This window comes from Chironomus tepperi, unplaced genomic scaffold (assembly GCF_022539635.2).
Source record: "Chironomus tepperi strain 1889 unplaced genomic scaffold, CSIRO-AGI_Ctep_v1 contig_450, whole genome shotgun sequence".
NCBI classification, from domain to species: domain Eukaryota; kingdom Metazoa; phylum Arthropoda; class Insecta; order Diptera; family Chironomidae; genus Chironomus; species Chironomus tepperi.
The window spans coordinates 888,743-906,692 of NW_027226572.1; the positions used below are offsets into that span (position 1 = coordinate 888,743).

Below are 17,950 nucleotides of genomic sequence, written 5' to 3' on the forward strand. Positions count from 1 at the left end.
CTTCCTTCCAACGGAACTAAGGATGGGCTTTTTTGTGAGCGGTTCAGTGATTTTTTTTTCTTTTGAATAGATTTGAATGCTGAATCTTCATTAAAGGAATGATGAATGGGTGATGTTTGAGATTAAGAGATATTTGATTTTTGGATGTTACTTTTTTGGGGAATTTGGAAAATGTGAAGGTTAAAGGATAGAATTTTTGTTAAACCTTTTGGTGCTGTGAAATTAATGACTTTTAATTTTGGGATGACTTGTTGTTGCTTTATAGAAATGCTAAGGAAGTTTATGATGGATTTGAGAAGATTAAGGGGAACTTAAATTAGAATTTAAATTAGAAGTTCTCATCTCTTGATACATTGACTGCCCATTGGATGTCTGGGAAGTGTTTCCTGAATAGACTTTAGGCTTGGGTAAGATGATCGACATCTAGGTATGCACGTCCTTGAGTAGGTATGCATATACCCAAGGTACCTACATATCCTTGGATTTACACCTATCCAGGTTCATACATCCTTGGTGCTCCTGGTTAGGTATATATGCCACTTGATACGTTTGTCTCTAGGTAGGTTTAACTCGGGTAGGTGTACTTTTTGGATGTGTATCTTGGGTAGATTCAATTGGCAAGCGGAAGCCGGCGATAGAACCAGTTATAGGCGACATCTGAGCGAGACCATGGACCATAGTTGATCTGTATGGCAAGCGAAGTAACGTAAGTAAGTAAGTAAGTAAGTATGTAAGTATCTTGGATAGATGAACCTACCTAGAGTCGTAAATATTTACAATGGAGCATACATTTTTACCAACAGGGGTACACATACCTAAGCATTATTTGCGGCACATTTAATGGTCGTTAACCTTGATCGAAACAGCACACGGCTAACGGCTCATGATATTTCAAACATTTTTTGGCGACATACATTATAACCTGGGTACCTAGTCATTGCCCTGAAGTATATCTTGGGGTAAGTGTGAGGTCATATACCTTAGACATGGTTAAATATTATTTAGGATTGATGTATACCTGGATAGGAATAGATGTAGAAACAAGTGCATACAAATAAGTCATATCCAGACTCCTAGCACCTTACAACCCCAACTCAGCATGGAAGTCATCCAATTTCAAATCAATAAATTCCCAACTATTCAAATTGCAAATCATTTACATCCTGAATAAGAAAAAAAGAAAGCATAAAGTAAAGAAATACAATAAAGAAAAGGAACCAAATTGAATGGGAATACGTATGTGGAGGAAGCTGTAAAGGATCAATAAAGAAAAGAAAATGTAACATTTAGAAATTTATTTTTATATCTTTTCACATCGTAGTCAATCCACTAAACTAGGGGTGTCGATTATTTGGGTTTTTAGGATTTGTACAAATCCCAAATACCCAAATCCCAGGACTCCAAGTACTTGTACAAATCCCAAATCCCAAGTAAGAACAAAATATCAGTATAAATAGGCGCATTTTCTGGGATTTTAGGCCAACGCATCCAAAAACAAGTCAAATTTTAACCATATATTGTTAAATACTATTGTAAATCTTGTTTAAAATTCTTAAAACTGCGATTTTTCACTTGAATTTTCTCAAATTGGTTATAAAACTCTCGAAAACGAATCTTTATCCAGGCCTCTATCTTAATTTTTTTTAATTGCGAAAAATGGCAATTTTGGCCAACATTTTCTTAAAAATTTGAAAAATCCTGGAAAGTTATGGCTTTTCACCTCAAATTTCATTTATCAAAGTGAAAATTTATGGAAAATTGTAAGTTTTTGACTGGATTTTCCTACATTAAATTGAAAAAGTCTCGTAAATGGAATTTTCACTATGATTTTCTTAAAATTAACCAAAACAAATTTTCATATATAATAAAATTTCACTTGGATGCATTTTCAACTACGGGCCGGCAAAAAAATGTCGATCTGTAGTTTTTTTTGGCCAACCCTAGATTTTTCTTACCAAATATTTATGAAAATATGAATGAATAATAAAATTTTGAAAAACTAAAAAAATAATAATATGAAAAAATATAATAAAAATATGAGAGAGAAGATTTGTACAAGTACTTGGGTCCAAAACCCAAGTATTTGGGGTACCCCAAATCCTTGCAAAATACTCCAAATCCCAAATACTTGGGATTTGTAATCGACACCCCTACACTAAACCGACTTTTTATATCAGGTAACAAAAATAGACAAGCAATTCTTATTTTATATCCAAAAAGGATATAAAGATGGAAGTGATCCCCAAGAGAGTCTGAATTTGTTTTATCCTAGAGTATTTATGTACGGAGCCATAATCTTGCCATAATCCTATTATATTTTCCACATATTTTTAAGGCAATTAAATTTACAAATTTTTAACGCTTTTTTTTAGAAATTGAAAATTTCAAATATTTTTTGACTGTTATTTTTCAAATTTTAATTGACAGTTATTTCATATTCACACCAAATTTTCAATTTAAATTTTTAGTTTATTGTTATTTTTCAAATTTAAATTGACCGTTATTTTTCAAATTTCTATCGACCGTTAATTTTCAAATTTTATTTGACCGTTAATTTTCAAATTTTATTTAATCGTTATTTTTCAAATTTTAAATTATCGTTATTTTTTAAAATTAGAAAATGCGCTTTCATCAGTCACAATTGATCAAGTCTATCAAAATTTTACTATTTCAACATAATCATTTGAAATGGGTTATGGGGCAACCTATGAGGCTGATTAACATAAATTATTCAAATTGTGCGTAACGAAATTATGCATTTGGGAGAAATTTTTTTTCAATAGAAAATTATGCAATAAAAAAAATAAAAAATCATTTAAATGTAACTTTATTGAATTTCTATGAGGATGCGGCCTGGATATCTATTGATAGACATTAAATATCAAATTATATTTTAATTAAGTTTAATTGTTTGGAAACATTTTGTTCACACAATCGATATTAATTATTGAGTACTACATGCTGTTTTTTATTGGAATTTAAATCAAATTAAAGTTTTAAACGTTTTGTGCTATTTCGTGGGACACTTAACAGAAGTACTTATGTTGATCACAGTTTCAGTCAGAGTTGGCAATCGGCTGTCTTTGGTCATTTTTTGTCTTCAACAATCGGCAGTCAATGACGATTGTCCGGCACCGATGGCAGGTACAAACCAGAATTGCAAAACAGGCACCTTTTACAGGCAAAAACCGTACAAATTGTAAAACCGTACAAAATGTATTGTTTTTCTTTAAAAACCATACAAATGATCAAGAATTTGTACGGTTTTTACCTTTCACAGGAACCTGTTTTGCAACTCTGATTTAATTTTTCAAATCAGAAATAAAGTCGGGTTCCACAAAAACCAAGCATTGCATGACTAGAGCAACACAAAGGCATCCAAATCCAATTTCGTCGATACCTAATCGTATGTCACAACACTTCCTTTGCTAACTACATCACTCCTACACACTACCATTTAATGGCATTTTATTAATAACTTGTTTCTTTTGTGTCCATTCCTCGACATGATGGTTCTCCTTTATAACTCTAAAAAGTACACAAGTCAGCACAATGATCAACGTTACAACTACTGTAATTCCAATTGGATTGTAATACACTTTCGGTTCCTGATTTCGTTCTTTTACAGTCGTCACTAAAGGTTCAATAGTTGTGGATATGAAGTCTGTTGTTGATGCCGATTCAACTGTTGTATTCGGTAGCTTAATGCAGTATTGTGATCCATTCTGATCCAGTAATGAGTAATTTTCATTTACCGAGAAGTTCAGCATACATACACAAATGGCAGATGACATTTCTACAACTTCTATGCATCTTGAATTCAAAGGACAGTCTACAACTCCGGTTGTCGGTTCACATTCTATATAATATTCTTCTAATCCACAATTTACACTACAGATCCAGCAGATAAGACTTAAAAACAACAACAACATTTATTGACTAAGTTCCAGTTCTTCTTATTTCAAATTGATTACTGACAGCTCAATTGATTAATAAAAAAGTCATCAAAAATTCCACGTAAATCACCAAGCAATCTCAAAAACTCTCTCAAGAGCTTAATATTCATTCATTATCTACAAAATAATTAACCGTCCACAAAATCCAATTTAAATTCTCATTTACTCAACAATTGGCTTCTTTATCTTTCATTGTGTATGTATGTGCGACATTGGATGCGAGAGCTTTAAATGAACATTTTTCTGTGTCTTCTTCTCTTAGTTTAGTCGCCTTATCGCTCTTGAACAATTCATTCACATTACCGTCGCTTTAAGGCAGAGAATTTTAAAGTAAGCATAATAACATTTAGGGGAATTTTATCAGATTTTTAGTTGCATTGTTGCTTTGGTTTGGAGCTGTTTGTAGGGTTTGGATGGAATTTAGATAATTTATAAAATCTAGGGTTCGTAAAGTACATAAGGAATAAGTTGGTTTTCAAGAGAAGGAGCCAGTTTGCCCCCAAATCTCGGGGCAACATGAGGCACTTAGTCCGTAACCTTAAGACGTCGTAATTCGTAACCCCAAGGCGCTGTAACTCGTAACAAATAGGCGCCATAATTCATAACCCCAAGACGTCTCGTAACTCGTAACCCCATGGCGCTTTAACTTGAAATCCTAAGGCGCTGTAACTCGTAATCCCAAAGCGCTGTAACCCGTAAACTTAAAGCGCCTTAGTTCACAATCTCAAGGCGCCGTAACTCGTAACCCCAAGGCGCAGTAACTCATAACCCCAAGACACCGTAACTAGTAACCTCAAGCAGCTGTAACTCGTAATCCCAAGGAGGCATAACTTGTAACCTTTAGACACCATAACTTGCAACCCTAATTACAACCCTAATTAAAACTACGGCTTATAGCGCGTTATCCCAAGGCAATGAAACATGCACCAGGGCTTTTTACTCTAAAATAGTGGTGGACATCCTGTGTGCATCTCAATTTTTTTGAAAAAGCCATGAACCGCAAGACTTGTTTTGGTTGTGGCTTACCACCAATGTGTGCCATGGAAAAAGATTGCCCAACCTTGTTCTTAAATATATTAAAACATGTTTTTCAATATTTACCCCGGGGCACCAAGAGATGTCACTATTCCTATCAGGACACATACTTAACTACTTGCACTAATAAACCCGAACAGTATTTAGGAGAATAATCTGTCATTAGACTGGTTTAGAGCCTAACTTGGCAACTAGATCCATTCCCTAGCTGACACAATACTGACCCCATACCAGTTAACTCATTTTAGTGCCTTTTAGTAGATTATCTACAAATATTTGATTTTTATTTTTTTTTTTAAGTTCCTCAATTTAATTAATTTTTATCCCTTCCAATTCTCTCAAAACTACTCTAAAGGATTAAAAACTCCCCTAAAGGACTCAAAGCAATCACAAACACCATAACTAACCCAACAACAGCAAAAAATGGATAAGTGGAGTGGAAAGACAGCAATTGTGACGGGTGGATCATCAGGAATTGGTGCAGCAGTAGCATATGAATTGGTATGCAATGGCATGACCGTAATCAACTTGGATAAAAACATAGATGAGACGACAGTTGTAGAACTGAACAATAAGATGTCGACTAAAGGTGGAAAGTTGTATGCAAACAAATGTGACATATCTGATATGAAGTCCCTCAAGGAGACATTCAAATGGATTGAAGAGACATTCTCGTCTGTAAATGTTCTCATAAATTGTGCTGGTCTTGGACATCATCTACCCGTATTAAGTGACAGAGATGATGCAACGGACAAGATAAATGACACAATTGATGTTAATTTTAAGGCATGCGTTCATGTTACACGTGAAGCTGTAAGATTGATTAAAAAAACTGAAGATTATGGAATGATTATTAATGTTGCATCCGTTTTTGGACATTACATTCCATTTCCAATTGTTGGGAATGTTTATGCTGCAACAAAATTTGCTGTTCGTGCATTTTCTGAGATTATCCGACAGGAATTAATTATTAGCGGATGTGATAAAATTAAAATATCCAACGTTAGTCCAGGAACTGTGAAGACAAATGTGAGAATATGTTGGAAGTGCTCATTAACATTTAATTAACTTAATTTTTTTTCAGGTGCGAGTGACAGGTGGGTGGGAAAATACAGAAGAATTTTACAAGAATCGACCGTACTTGGAACCAAAGGAAATCGGAAGTGCTGTTTTATACTTGCTGAGCACGCCTAATAATGTTAATGTCACTGAACTTACTATTCGTTCTGTTGGTGAAAAGTTTTGAATAAAGAGAGAACTTTATATGAGCAAATGAGGCAGTTATTGATCGTTTGGCAAGGCGTGGTCACGTGGAACTAACAAAAATCCTAAAATATGACGAGATTTTTGAAATATTTATGTAAATTCCTTTTACAGTTTAGATTAACTTAGGACAATGGTGGGCAACCTTAGGTAAGCCCTTCGAACACGGCACACGGTTCACATCTCCACCCATTGGTGGCATAAGCCTTGACCGAAAGGAGATGTCATCACGGCAATTATGGTTCGTGAAGTTTCCATTTCCAAGGTCCACATTCTAAGTAGTGTGCCTGTGTTTTGATTCTAATATTGGCCCCCATTTCACTCTTTCACAGGTTTCAATCCCACCACGGGATTGGATAAAGATAAAAAAAATCAAGTTTTAGCCGAATTTCAGTGAATAATACTAAAATTAGATGTCAAAAATCATGTCAGTTTAAATAGAAGTGCCAAAAAATTGCCAAGATTTTCAAAGCCGGATATCAACATCATGCCTTCTCAAAATCCCAATCTCGAAGTTTCGGGAAAAGAATGATCCTTGTCTTCAAGAAAGCAACAAGAATTGCCACACGCCTTAAAGAATTTTAAGAAATTACATACAAATAAATTTAATTTCTGGCCTTTCAAAATATTAACAATTTAATATGAATTTTTAAAGAAAGTTCAATCATTTTTTGTTATTTGATACTGTAAAATGATCTGAATTATCAGCTGTGTTTTGATTCTAATATTGGCCCCCGTAATTTCACTCAATCCCGGGATTCGGAAAAACGTCCGGGATCCCGGGAAATCCCGGGAAAATTATTATAGTTTCAAAACATTGTTATCAGCAACAAATTTTTAATGCTCTAGAAAGCTAAGGCACATGTTTTGATTGTCTTATCTCTTTTTTTTGTGAAGTTAATTTAGGGTGATGTTTGCCATTTGAGAATTGATGGGAAATTAGGGTCTAAATGGACAATGAGATAGTGGATATTAAACTTTGTTTTGAGATACTGCAGTGCTGTGAGTGTCAATTCTTGATGTGTTCTGGGTATTTTTACTTCTATGGACGTCAAAGAGGATTTGGGATTCCTGGTGTTTTCAGACTACAAAAGGGTTTACTTTACTTACTTTACTGGCCGTGCAGATCAATTGTGATCCATGGCCTCCCTCAGATGACGCCCAGCTCTATCACTGGTTACCGTTTTCCAATTCCCGATTCCAAGTGCGACCATCTATCGACCATCTTCCATGAGTTCTTTGACCGTCCATGTGACCTTTTGCCATCTACAAAGTATTTACTGAAGCTTCCACAGGTCTTCTAATAATCAAGTAACTATACAACGACGTTTATCATCATTATAGCTATCTTTACTTTCATCTTAACTTGATAGTCGTAATTAGAACCAAATGTTCCAAACCACCTAGTCCTCAAAACAAAGTATACAACTAGTCAACCTAGAAAAATGTTGCTCCCTAAACATTAAGACGCATAATATGCGAACCAACCCTAACATAAGCATTAGTGTCAGCATCAAAGCATTATCGCAAGTCACTGTCTTATCTCATTCTGACGCGTAGTAAATTAGATCGTCTATAAATAGAAATGGACAATTATTAAGCTCAAATTTTTAAAAATGTCATTCACATTTATTGACTATTTTGATCAAAATTTGCCCAATAATTTGACAATTTAATGCCAACAAAATTAAAAATTCGAAACACAAAAGCCCTTAAAGTTCATTATCACTTAATAGCAATGTTCCATTGTATAATCCCATTAAATGCTTACTCGTGCCCAAAATAGGAATCATTCAAATTAACTTATCTCTAACAAAATTGACAAGTAATGGCTTATCAGGTTGTATAACTGCAGCTTTTGAACTAACGGTGATGTCAGATGGTGTGGATGGAGATGCCTCAATTCTATATTCTCTCAAAATTTTCACAAGCATTGTCTTCATTTGGACATAGGCGAATCTTTCACCGATGCAGATTCTGCTGCCGGCTCCAAAACCTGAAAGTGATTATTTAGTTGGATGACGTCATTTAAATCATTAAAGCCATGTCTAATTTGGGACAGTTCACTTATTACGTAACATTTCGACCCAACACTTCCCCCTCCAGTACCCCACCCCTAAGACCGTCACATAATAAGCTCACAGCCCCGTCTAATAACTCACCAATAAATGAGCACTGCTGGAAATTCTGCTTATTTTCCGGTCCAAATCGATCAGGATCAAATTTCATTGGATCAGGATGGAATTTCTCGTCACGATGAAGTGGAAATGCTGGCATGTACAGCTGCATCTTATACGGAATTCTAAAACTCGAATACGGTTCAAGTGAATATCCATTTGGGTCTGTACATTCACGATCAATCCATGGTACAACTGGATATAATCGAATTGCTTCAAGTAGCACTTGAAAAAGGAATGGAGTTTCGTTCATGATGCCATCGTATGTGATTTCACCGTTGTGAGTCTTAAGCATTTCTTTAATTTCAGCACGAACTCGCTCTTGAATGTGAGGATTTCTGACTAGCTCGTAGATTGCGTATGATGATGATGAGCTTGATGTTTCAAAGCCAGCTGGAATGGAGAAATTTTCAATGCATTTTAATAAGGGTGGGGGGAGGTGTAGTACTTAGAGGTGTGGGGGAGGGGTAGTATGGCAAGGGGTAGTTTGTATGGCAAGAGTTGGGTAGTAAGGCAAGAGGAGGTGTAGTATGGCTAGGGAGGGGTTGTATAGCGAGGAATGGGGTAGTACTCACCAATAAAAAAGACAGCAGCTTGAGCATAGAGCACATCATCATGAATAGGTTTGCCGTCAACATCACGAAGATCCATTTTTTTCAATTCATTTAAAATGTCAATCAAGTCATGTCGGATCTCGCCAGTCTTCTCCCTGTCTTCCATAACATGTCTGACATTGTTTCGAATGAAATCAGAACTTTCGTCATCAAACCGCTTATAGCCAAGATATGGGACAATTTCGGGTCGTGTTGCTTGCAAGAATCTTCCCAATCCACTTTTAAAGCTGAATGTATAGAGTCGTCGACCGACTTGTCTGAAATCACTATCAGGATTCTCCAATGTATTTGCTTTCAATCCATATGCAGCTGATGCAATAACATCAGTTGTGTACATCGCTGCCATTTCCCGCACATTCAATTCAATTTTATCGCTATTTTCAGGAATCCTTTTATCAATGTAGTTTATTAAATCGGAACTTAGTGTATCCATAATATAAAACATTTTCTTCAGTTTTCCGCTCGAGAAAAATGGCGTTACTTTTTCACGTAAATTCTTCCATAGTGGATTTTTCAGGTAGATTAAATTGTATTTTCCCAATGGATCAGCGTCGTCTAAAGGTGATAAAGAAAAATAAATGAAAATGTGAATATAAATTTATGTGATTTTTATACAGCTTTAATACAGTAGTAAGGTTCAGGATGTGTTTGTTTGTCAATAGAGTAGGAGATAGAAAGTACACAATTGTAAATATTTAGATGCGGTGAAAAATGCTGTTGAAAATTGAATGTGATGTACTGTATGTCCATGATATTTAGATTGGGTTAAAAATTGCTTAATTACGTAAAATTCCATGACGTATAAAAATACTTACGTAAAATTACATGACGTAGTAAAAATACGTACGTAAAATTACATAACGTAGTAAAAATACGTACGTAAAATTACATAACGTAGTAAAAATACGTACGTAAAATTACATAACGTAGTAAAAATACGTACGTAAAATTACATAACGTAGTAAAAATACGTACGCAAAATTACAAAACGTAGAAAAAATACGTAAGTAAAATTACTCAACGTAATAAAAATACGGACGTAAAAACGACAAAACGTAGTGAAATATGTACGTAAACTTACGTGGCGTATTAAAAATACGTACGTAAAATTACACAACCTAGTAAATCACGTACGTAAATTTCAGAACTTCAAGCCTTTACTTTCTAATTTCCAGCAATCTTTCCCATGAGTCATTGAAACCATGTAACCCCAAATTAATACTCACATGAAGCCGTCACACGATTACTAAAGCTATTAAAATCTTTAATCATAATTCTCTTAATCAGTTCTGGATCTTTAATCACTAATGCAGGCCGTTGAAAAATAAAAAATCCAAAAAATGGAACATCTTTTACTTCTGGTCGGGTATATAGTCTCTGAACATTCTCAAAGAATCCACACTTTTTCAACAATGAATCACTAAGTCCGCCAAGTAGAATGTTGGTCTGCACATATGGAATATTGTGACGTTTAAAGTAAGTCTGTTGCCAAAAGAACCACAGAGTGATTAATAAGAAGATTAATGCTATTAAAAGCAAGACACCCATCGTCGTGGAATGTTGATTTTAGACTGAATAATGGAAATGAGCTTGCGATTGATTAATCACGAGACTGTTTATTTAATTGAGAATTAATGAGAGAATTGTGAGATTTAAATTCTATTCTACAAAGAAAAAAACACTCCCTGACTCCAAATGACAAACTTCGTCTTTTAAGCATCGTCTGACATCCAAGAAGTAAGCATGAAAGGTTAAATCATTAGTGGACAACCTTTTTTGTGCCACAGCACACTTTAGCCAGTGTTGGCCAAACTTTTGTGTTATGACTATCCTTGAAGCTAAGCCACAGTCCAAACTGCACATGTGATGCGATTTAAGTCATTTTCAAAATATTTCGACGGCACAGTTTGGACAACACTGCCTTGGTCCAAGAAAATTGTTCTCGGCACATCAGTGTGATATGTCACATTCGTGTTTCGTGGCACATCAGTGTTTTGTTGCACATCAGTGTTTCGTAGCATATTGATGTGACGTGGCATATCAGTGATTCGTAGCACATCAGTGTGTCGTAATACATCAGAGTGTCGTAACACATCAGTGTGTCGTTGCATATCAATGTATCTTAGCAAATCAGTGTGTCGTAGCACATCAGTTTATCGTAGCACATCAGTGTGTTGTAGCACATCAGTGTGTCGTGGCACATTACTGATGTGAATTACTGATGTCGTGAAACATAGGTTGCCCACCATTGAATAAAATTCAGGTCATAGATGTCTACTCTCGCCAAAAACTTTGACTGTCATTATATACACATGCTGTTGGCATTCACAAGCCTAAAGCTAATGACCAATACCAACATGACAACACTAAACGCGAAACACAACCAATTATAAAATAATCTCCATCCATACCTTAACTACATCACTTCTATCATTGCCAAATGCGATGCAATCATGTGTCAACCCATCTTGTCGCTTAAAAATCGTCCAATTGACCTTAATAATCTTTAATCAATTTTGATAGTTCTATCGACAGGAACTCAACTACTAAAATTCAATACTAATTCAATAATCATTGAACTGAATCTCATTAATTTATTTTGTCACATAATAATGCAACATGATACAAAATAATTTAACTTTTTTGTTGTTGTTGTTGTCGTTGATCTGTGACATGTCAACAGACATTCGAGAGCTCTTTTCACCCCTTTTTCGATAAGTGCTGTATCAAATTTTCAATCTAAAATTAATTAACATTAAAATGATTTTGTCAATTTATGATTCAAATATTTTAACAAAAAGCTCATTCATCAAGCAGTCTTTGCTGAGCATCAATATACAAGATTCTCAATGACATCAAAAAAATACTCATCATTCTCGTGTCAAAAGAGGTGTTGTATTTTTTGGATTGAATGGAAATGTTTCATCAGCAGCAGCATAAAAAACACCGTGATAAGCACGTTAGAGTTAAATTTTTGCTTGCTTTTTACGTTGGGTTTGTGTGTTTTTTTTTCGTGAGGTTTTGACTAGGAATTTGGCATTTTTTAGGAGAAATTCAGTCTAATGCTCTGAATATTGATTTTAATCGATTTTTCCATACAAAATCCACGTCACTATCTATATTTGGTATTAGGGTATAAGGATCTACTTTAATTTAGAATAAAGTGCTTAAATATACATTCTTACAGATCAATTGCAATCCATAGTTGACTTAGATGTCGTTTAAAGCTAATTCCATCGCTGGTAGTCGCTTGTCAATTTATGGTACAAGGATAATGCTATCTCTATGAACAGCTTCTTTCAATGAGCTCTTTAATCGGCCACAGAATCACTAACCATCTATGACTTATTATTTCGCAGACCATACAGATCAATTGTGTTTCATGACCTCACTTTTGATGCTGATGCCGTCTGAAACTGGACTCTTTTGCTGTCATCTGCAAATTTCCAATAACAAATGCAATATTGTCTCTGTTAACAGTTGCCTTCCATGAATTCTTTGGCCGTCCTAGTGACATTTTGCCATTGTAGCAGATGCAGTCGCCTAAGTGGTATGCTGACATGCTGCTCAATCACGTATTCCAATTATGCTATTACGAAATAGAATATTAAAAGATAAGCATGACAAACTGCATAGTGTGCAGTTTTCCGTAGTTGTATAAGCTCTAGGGTTTATTAGTCCAGTCAGTCATTGTGTTGACACTGTGCAGCAACCATCTACATCACAGCTGACCGTATAAATTAAGTGTGATCTATGGACTCCCTCAGTTGGCGCCCGTAGCTGGCTCAATCGCTGGATACCGCTTGCCAATTACCAATTCTAAGTTTGATACTATCTCTATCAACAGCTTGTTTCCAATACAAGTCTTAAAATGATAGTTACATCCAAAATCTTGAATAAAGCTTCTCATTATCCATACATCTACCAACTAAAAAGCTCATCTTCCCCAACTGACGAAGAATAAACACACAATGAATAATTCTTTTGTATTCCAAAACCCAAGGAAAAAAACACGAGATCAAAAATGTTTTTGACAAAAAAAAGAAGTGACTACAGTCATTTGGAGCAGTTCTTACTGCTTGTTAAAAGCTTTCATCATACAAGCTCAAAATGTTAAATTAAAATTAAATCTTCATATCTTTTTTACATTCACAAATTCCTTTTTCATCTCCCATAACACTGAAATTATGAAAGATGAAGATGTGGATGCATTTGAGTGCATGCAATGACTTGATTTTCATGAATGTATGCTTACGTTGAATTAAAATTGAAAGAATTTTTTTTTAATATCGTAAAATTTTATTCACAATGAAAAATAAAGAGAAATGAACGAGTTGAATTGGAAGTCATCAAAAAATTTTGATCATCGCTTTTTATTTTTGCTCATGAAATTATAGGAACGGATATGTGAAGTAGAACAAGATTTAATTTGCATGAAGAATCATTAAAATCAATTTTCAAGCTCTTTGTCTTTTTGAAGTGGATTCTTCTGCAGGTTGATCTATTTTTTAAGGGTTATTGCAGTTTAACAAAGAATGCACAAGTTGATGAAGCTTTAGTCATTCTGTTGGAATAATGATCCCGGTAACTAGGAGCGATAACTAGGCCGCTCATTAAAGTACGTAACGTGTAAAGGTAACAAATGCTCGTTTTCCCTTAGCACACTAAAGCTAAGGTAATCCGTGACACTACACTACTGTGTCATGATGAAATCTCAAATTTGGCTAAGACTAGGCTTCAAGTATGCTATCAATAGAGTTCTCATTCTCGGGATTGAATTCCGAGCCCGGTTAGCACAACTTGGAATGATGTCACCATGGAGCCGAGTTGACTTTGAGCCAAATTTGGTTAGTTTCGCCAAGTGGTCTGCTGCTTGGTTTTAAGCATATTGCAATCTCGTCGTCATTCAGCCTTTGATGGGATAAAAGCACAAGTTTGACAAACTATGGAACAAAGCGAGATGGAAAGTCTTTTATTGCATCCTTCCACATGTTTCCTAACATGATTACAGTAACTAAGTAAGTAATGAGCACTGCAAAGAGAAAAAGATTTAAGTGAGCATTGTGTCACGCTCCCAAACAACCCCGGTAGCTCAGTAGGTAGGAGAACTTGAGTTTTAATGGAAAGAGAACAGGTTCGATTCCCACTAAGGCTATGTGGCGAGAAGGGAACTTTTTCACAAGAATCTTAGAAGACCGTTCATTTATTACACTACAGAATACCAAATAGTAAGGTCCTGAACTAGCAGAATTGTTCGAAGGATCGAGCTGTCTTTAGACATTCCCCTTGTGTGGGCCCTCGTGCGACCCAGCCACGGAAGTAAGTAAGTAAGTAAGGTTCTGAGCAATTCTTATTCAGCATCAAGCTTCATCTTCACAAAGAATTTCAAATATCCTCGAATTTCTCAATCACAAACTTTTCATTCAATTCTTCTTCCTATTTACTATAAACTCTCGCTTATCCACCAATGGTTTTTTATAGAAAAATTAAATTTCATGCTTGAGGGCCTAGAACTGATGGACTACTTGGAATTTTCGAGTGAAAAAATATTTCAAGGTAATCATGACGAACAGAATCAATAGAAAGAATTTTTGATTAGTAAGAAAAACAGCTGAATCTCATCTAATCATCTATTCATGGCACAATGATAAGCCAATCCTTTTCATTATACTCAAAATATGTATACTTATATCCAATCTCTATTTAAATTTTTTTGGATATAAAAAGAACTGCTTTTTTTTTTGCTATTACTCAACCGCAGTCGCTTGACGTAAGATATTGTAAATCATCAGAGACATGTACGCAGTGCAATTAGATAAGGCGCGATACTTTGTAGATAAAAATGCGCAAAAAAAAAATCATTGCTATCTTTGTTTGATGTTTGTGCAGACAAATTATGCAAGTTTGTGTCATTACTTCTTGCTGTAATTACAATTAGTGATAAGAACTACATTGTTGATTAGGAAGTGGATGTTTCATGGATAAATTGTGATTCATAAGGTGGTGCGACTTTGTTTGCTGACATCAATGCTGATGTTAATAGATTAGGGGCGGGCAACCTTATTATTCACGGCACACCTTGGTAGCAAGCCTCTATTAAAATTGCACACGACATACGATTCATGGAATTTTCCTAAAATGCTTGACTAGTGTGCCGCAGCACATAGGTTGCCCACAACTGGGATAGAGTGAATATAGTTGGTGGGAAGTAAACATGGCATGAACTACAATAATCCCCTCTACAGATTGAATGCTTTACTTCCTTTGTATTCTTGGAGATTGTCAATTAAAGAGACATCAACAGAAGCAAGAAATGAAAGTAACACAACTAAGTCATAATCATTTATGACAATACTAGTACTTTAAAGCACAGCGACCGAGTGTCACAATGTTGCGAAGCGCATTACGTCGTCGTGATCTGTCACAGTGTCGTCAACGCTACTTCATGTCATGCCGTTAATAGGGCGACGTAGTGGTGCTCTTGTGAACACGATGTGCTGTTCGAGAACAATTTTATCCTTGACGATTAATCTTAAATCTATATTATGCATATATAGTCTCAGGTAGTCACTAGAATACCTTTAATTAGAAGTATGAATCACTAGACGTGAAGGTGTCTTAACAGCACCAAGAAGACTGTTGTTGGCACATTAGTATCATGTAGCAATCATGCCATTCGGACAATATGTTGTTCGGAATGTATCAAACGTTAAGATAGCAAGTTGTCATGCTTCAAAGCAGTTGCTCATAGTTAAATGACAACAGCATGTAATTAGATAATGTAAGAGAGTGGGTTCGATTCCCACTGATTATAGATTGTTCAAATTCCTTCCAATTTCCAAAATAACACAATACATATTCCCTAAAGGCTCCCCAAAAATCGAACAAATCAAATCATTTAAAACAACACAAGCGAACATAATTGGCAATCCAGTTTCCTAAAATAAATAAATAAAATCCCTATCATAACTCCTCAAAATTCCCTTTCATCTTGAAAATAAATAAATTCTTAAGAAAAAATCAGCTCAATCAGAATTTACGATATGTATCCCCAAGCAACATCCAACAGAAAAAAATACAATCGATCCAATTTCTCACGAAATTCTTGTTTCAGCCTAAAAATGGAACTTTGTCTGTTTACATGAAAATTATATGAATATTTTATCAACTTCAAGATTCAAGAGATGAATAAGAAATGAATATTGATACAGTTGCTGACTAATTTTTTTGGATATATTTTTCTGAACTTTTATCAGATGGGAAATGAGATGGCAAATATAAAACAAGAAGAATGATTGCTTTATAATTGTTAAAAGTTCCATTGGAAATTCTGTTTTGAGACTTAATTAATTTTAATATTTAATTGATATTTTAGTTGGAATATAAAATGAATAAACTAGATGCTTGGATAGCATGGATGGGGTAGATGCGAGAAATTGGATACAGACCCGAGCAACACATCGGGTGCAACAGTTTTCTGTGATCATAATGAATGAAGTGTCGCAGTCACTGTCAAAATGTGCCGCAATAACTGTCATAATGTGTTACAGTCACTGTCATAATGTGTCACAGTTAATGTAACAATGTGTCGCAGTCACTGTCAAAATGTGTCGCAGTTACTGTCATAATGTGTCGCAGTCACTGTCACAATGTGTTATAGGCACTGTCATAATGTGTCGCAATCACTGTCATAATGTGTCATAGCCGATGTCATTATGTGTCATAATCAATGTCATGGTGTGTCACAGTCACAATGTGTCACAGTCACTGTCGTAATGTGTCACAGTCACTGTAGTAAAATGTCACAGTCACTGTCGTAATGTGTCGCTCGGGAGATCTTGAAGTTGGCTTGACTAAAGTGTCATGCTATGCCTGCTCCTTAATCCATTCACTCCTTGTTGACCTTGAAAACTATTCTGACAATCGTTCCAGCAAATAAGATTAAAATTTAATAGTCTTCGAATTAGTTCGTCTGGAATTAAAACAATCGTTTTAATATCCTTTTGAATTCAAACACTTAAGAAAGATTTTAATTGAATTATGCCTTAAAGGTACTTAGTTTTTTAAGCAAATCAATTGAAATCGGAGCTGAGATAGAAATTTTAATGCAATTAAAGGATTTGAAGCTTTAAAAACAAAAGAAAATTTTCTTTAAATTATTCAGCATAATTTCCGCCTGAAAACTTCTCCTTTTAATCTCGACTAACTTTAACAGTTCAATTTAATAATATTGGACATGAAAATAAAATTTTGTTATTATTGCTGTAATGTCATCAACATTTTCATTGTCATTTTCATTATAAGTAATTATGTTTAAAGACTTTACATGGCTTTTTTGTGCTTATTTTTTTTGAAATTGCTGTTTTGTATGTTGGCTTTTGAGTGTTCGTGCTTGTATGATTACTTTTATGAATATGTCGAGTAATGGTTTGTGTGGAAAATTCGTTAAAAAAATGTAAACAGTCATTCTAGGTAATTTAAGATAACGGTCATTTGAAATTTGAATTTTTATCGTTAATGAAAATGTGGAAAATTGAATTTTGAAAATAACGGTCATTTGAGATTTGAATTTTGAAAAACGGTGATTTGAAATTTGAATGTTTATCGTTGATGAAATTGTAGAAATTTGAATTTTGAAAATAACGGTCGTTTGAAATTCCAATTTTGATCATCAATGAAAATGTGAAAATTCAAAATTTGACCTTTAATGAAATTTTGAAAATTCAAATTTTTTAAAAAATAACGGTCATTGGAAATTCAAATTTCGATCATTAAAGAAATCCAAATTTAAAATAACGGTCATTTAGAGTTCAAAATTTGATTATTAATGAAATTGAGGAAATCAAATTTTGAAAATACGTTAAAACTTCAAATTTGAAAAGTTTGTTACAAATTTAACTTTATT

The 17,950-nt window shown here is 34.6% G+C and overlaps 2 protein-coding genes across 2 annotated transcripts; one reads left to right on the forward strand and one right to left on the reverse strand.

Annotated features, from left to right (window-relative positions):
• The first annotated feature begins 4,208 nt into the window (after positions 1–4,208).
• On the forward strand, positions 4,209–6,264 carry LOC139098691 (farnesol dehydrogenase-like). The gene is made up of 3 exons (XM_070650956.1): positions 4,209–4,286; positions 5,347–6,020; positions 6,076–6,264. Exons 2-3 carry the CDS (start codon positions 5,415–5,417, stop codon positions 6,235–6,237), a joined length of 768 nt encoding a protein of 255 aa, XP_070507057.1. The 5' UTR covers positions 4,209–4,286; positions 5,347–5,414; the 3' UTR covers positions 6,238–6,264.
• A 1,592-nt stretch (positions 6,265–7,856) lies between these two features.
• Positions 7,857–10,621, reverse strand: LOC139098644 (probable cytochrome P450 6g2). Its single transcript, XM_070650888.1, has 4 exons — positions 10,272–10,621; positions 9,007–9,600; positions 8,417–8,824; positions 7,857–8,250 (listed from the first exon to the last, which is right to left on the reverse strand). Exons 1-4 carry the CDS (start codon positions 10,591–10,593, stop codon positions 8,048–8,050), a joined length of 1,527 nt encoding a protein of 508 aa, XP_070506989.1. The 5' UTR covers positions 10,594–10,621; the 3' UTR covers positions 7,857–8,047.
• Between the last annotated feature and the right edge of the window lie 7,329 nt (positions 10,622–17,950).

Coding starts and splice junctions, on each gene's coding strand:
- LOC139098691 (XM_070650956.1), top strand. CDS start 5,415: ATGGATAAGTGGAGTGGAAAGACAGCAATTGTGACGGGTGGATCATCA. Junction 6,021..6,075: donor CAGGAACTGTGAAGACAAAT/GTGAGAATATGT, acceptor ATTTTTTTTCAG/GTGCGAGTGACAGGTGGGTG.
- LOC139098644 (XM_070650888.1), bottom strand. CDS start 10,593: ATGGGTGTCTTGCTTTTAATAGCATTAATCTTCTTATTAATCACTCTG. Junction 9,601..10,271: donor TAATCGTGTGACGGCTTCAT/GTGAGTATTAAT, acceptor TATCACCTTTAG/ACGACGCTGATCCATTGGGA. Junction 8,251..8,416: donor CCAGCAGTGCTCATTTATTG/GTGAGTTATTAG, acceptor AATCACTTTCAG/GTTTTGGAGCCGGCAGCAGA.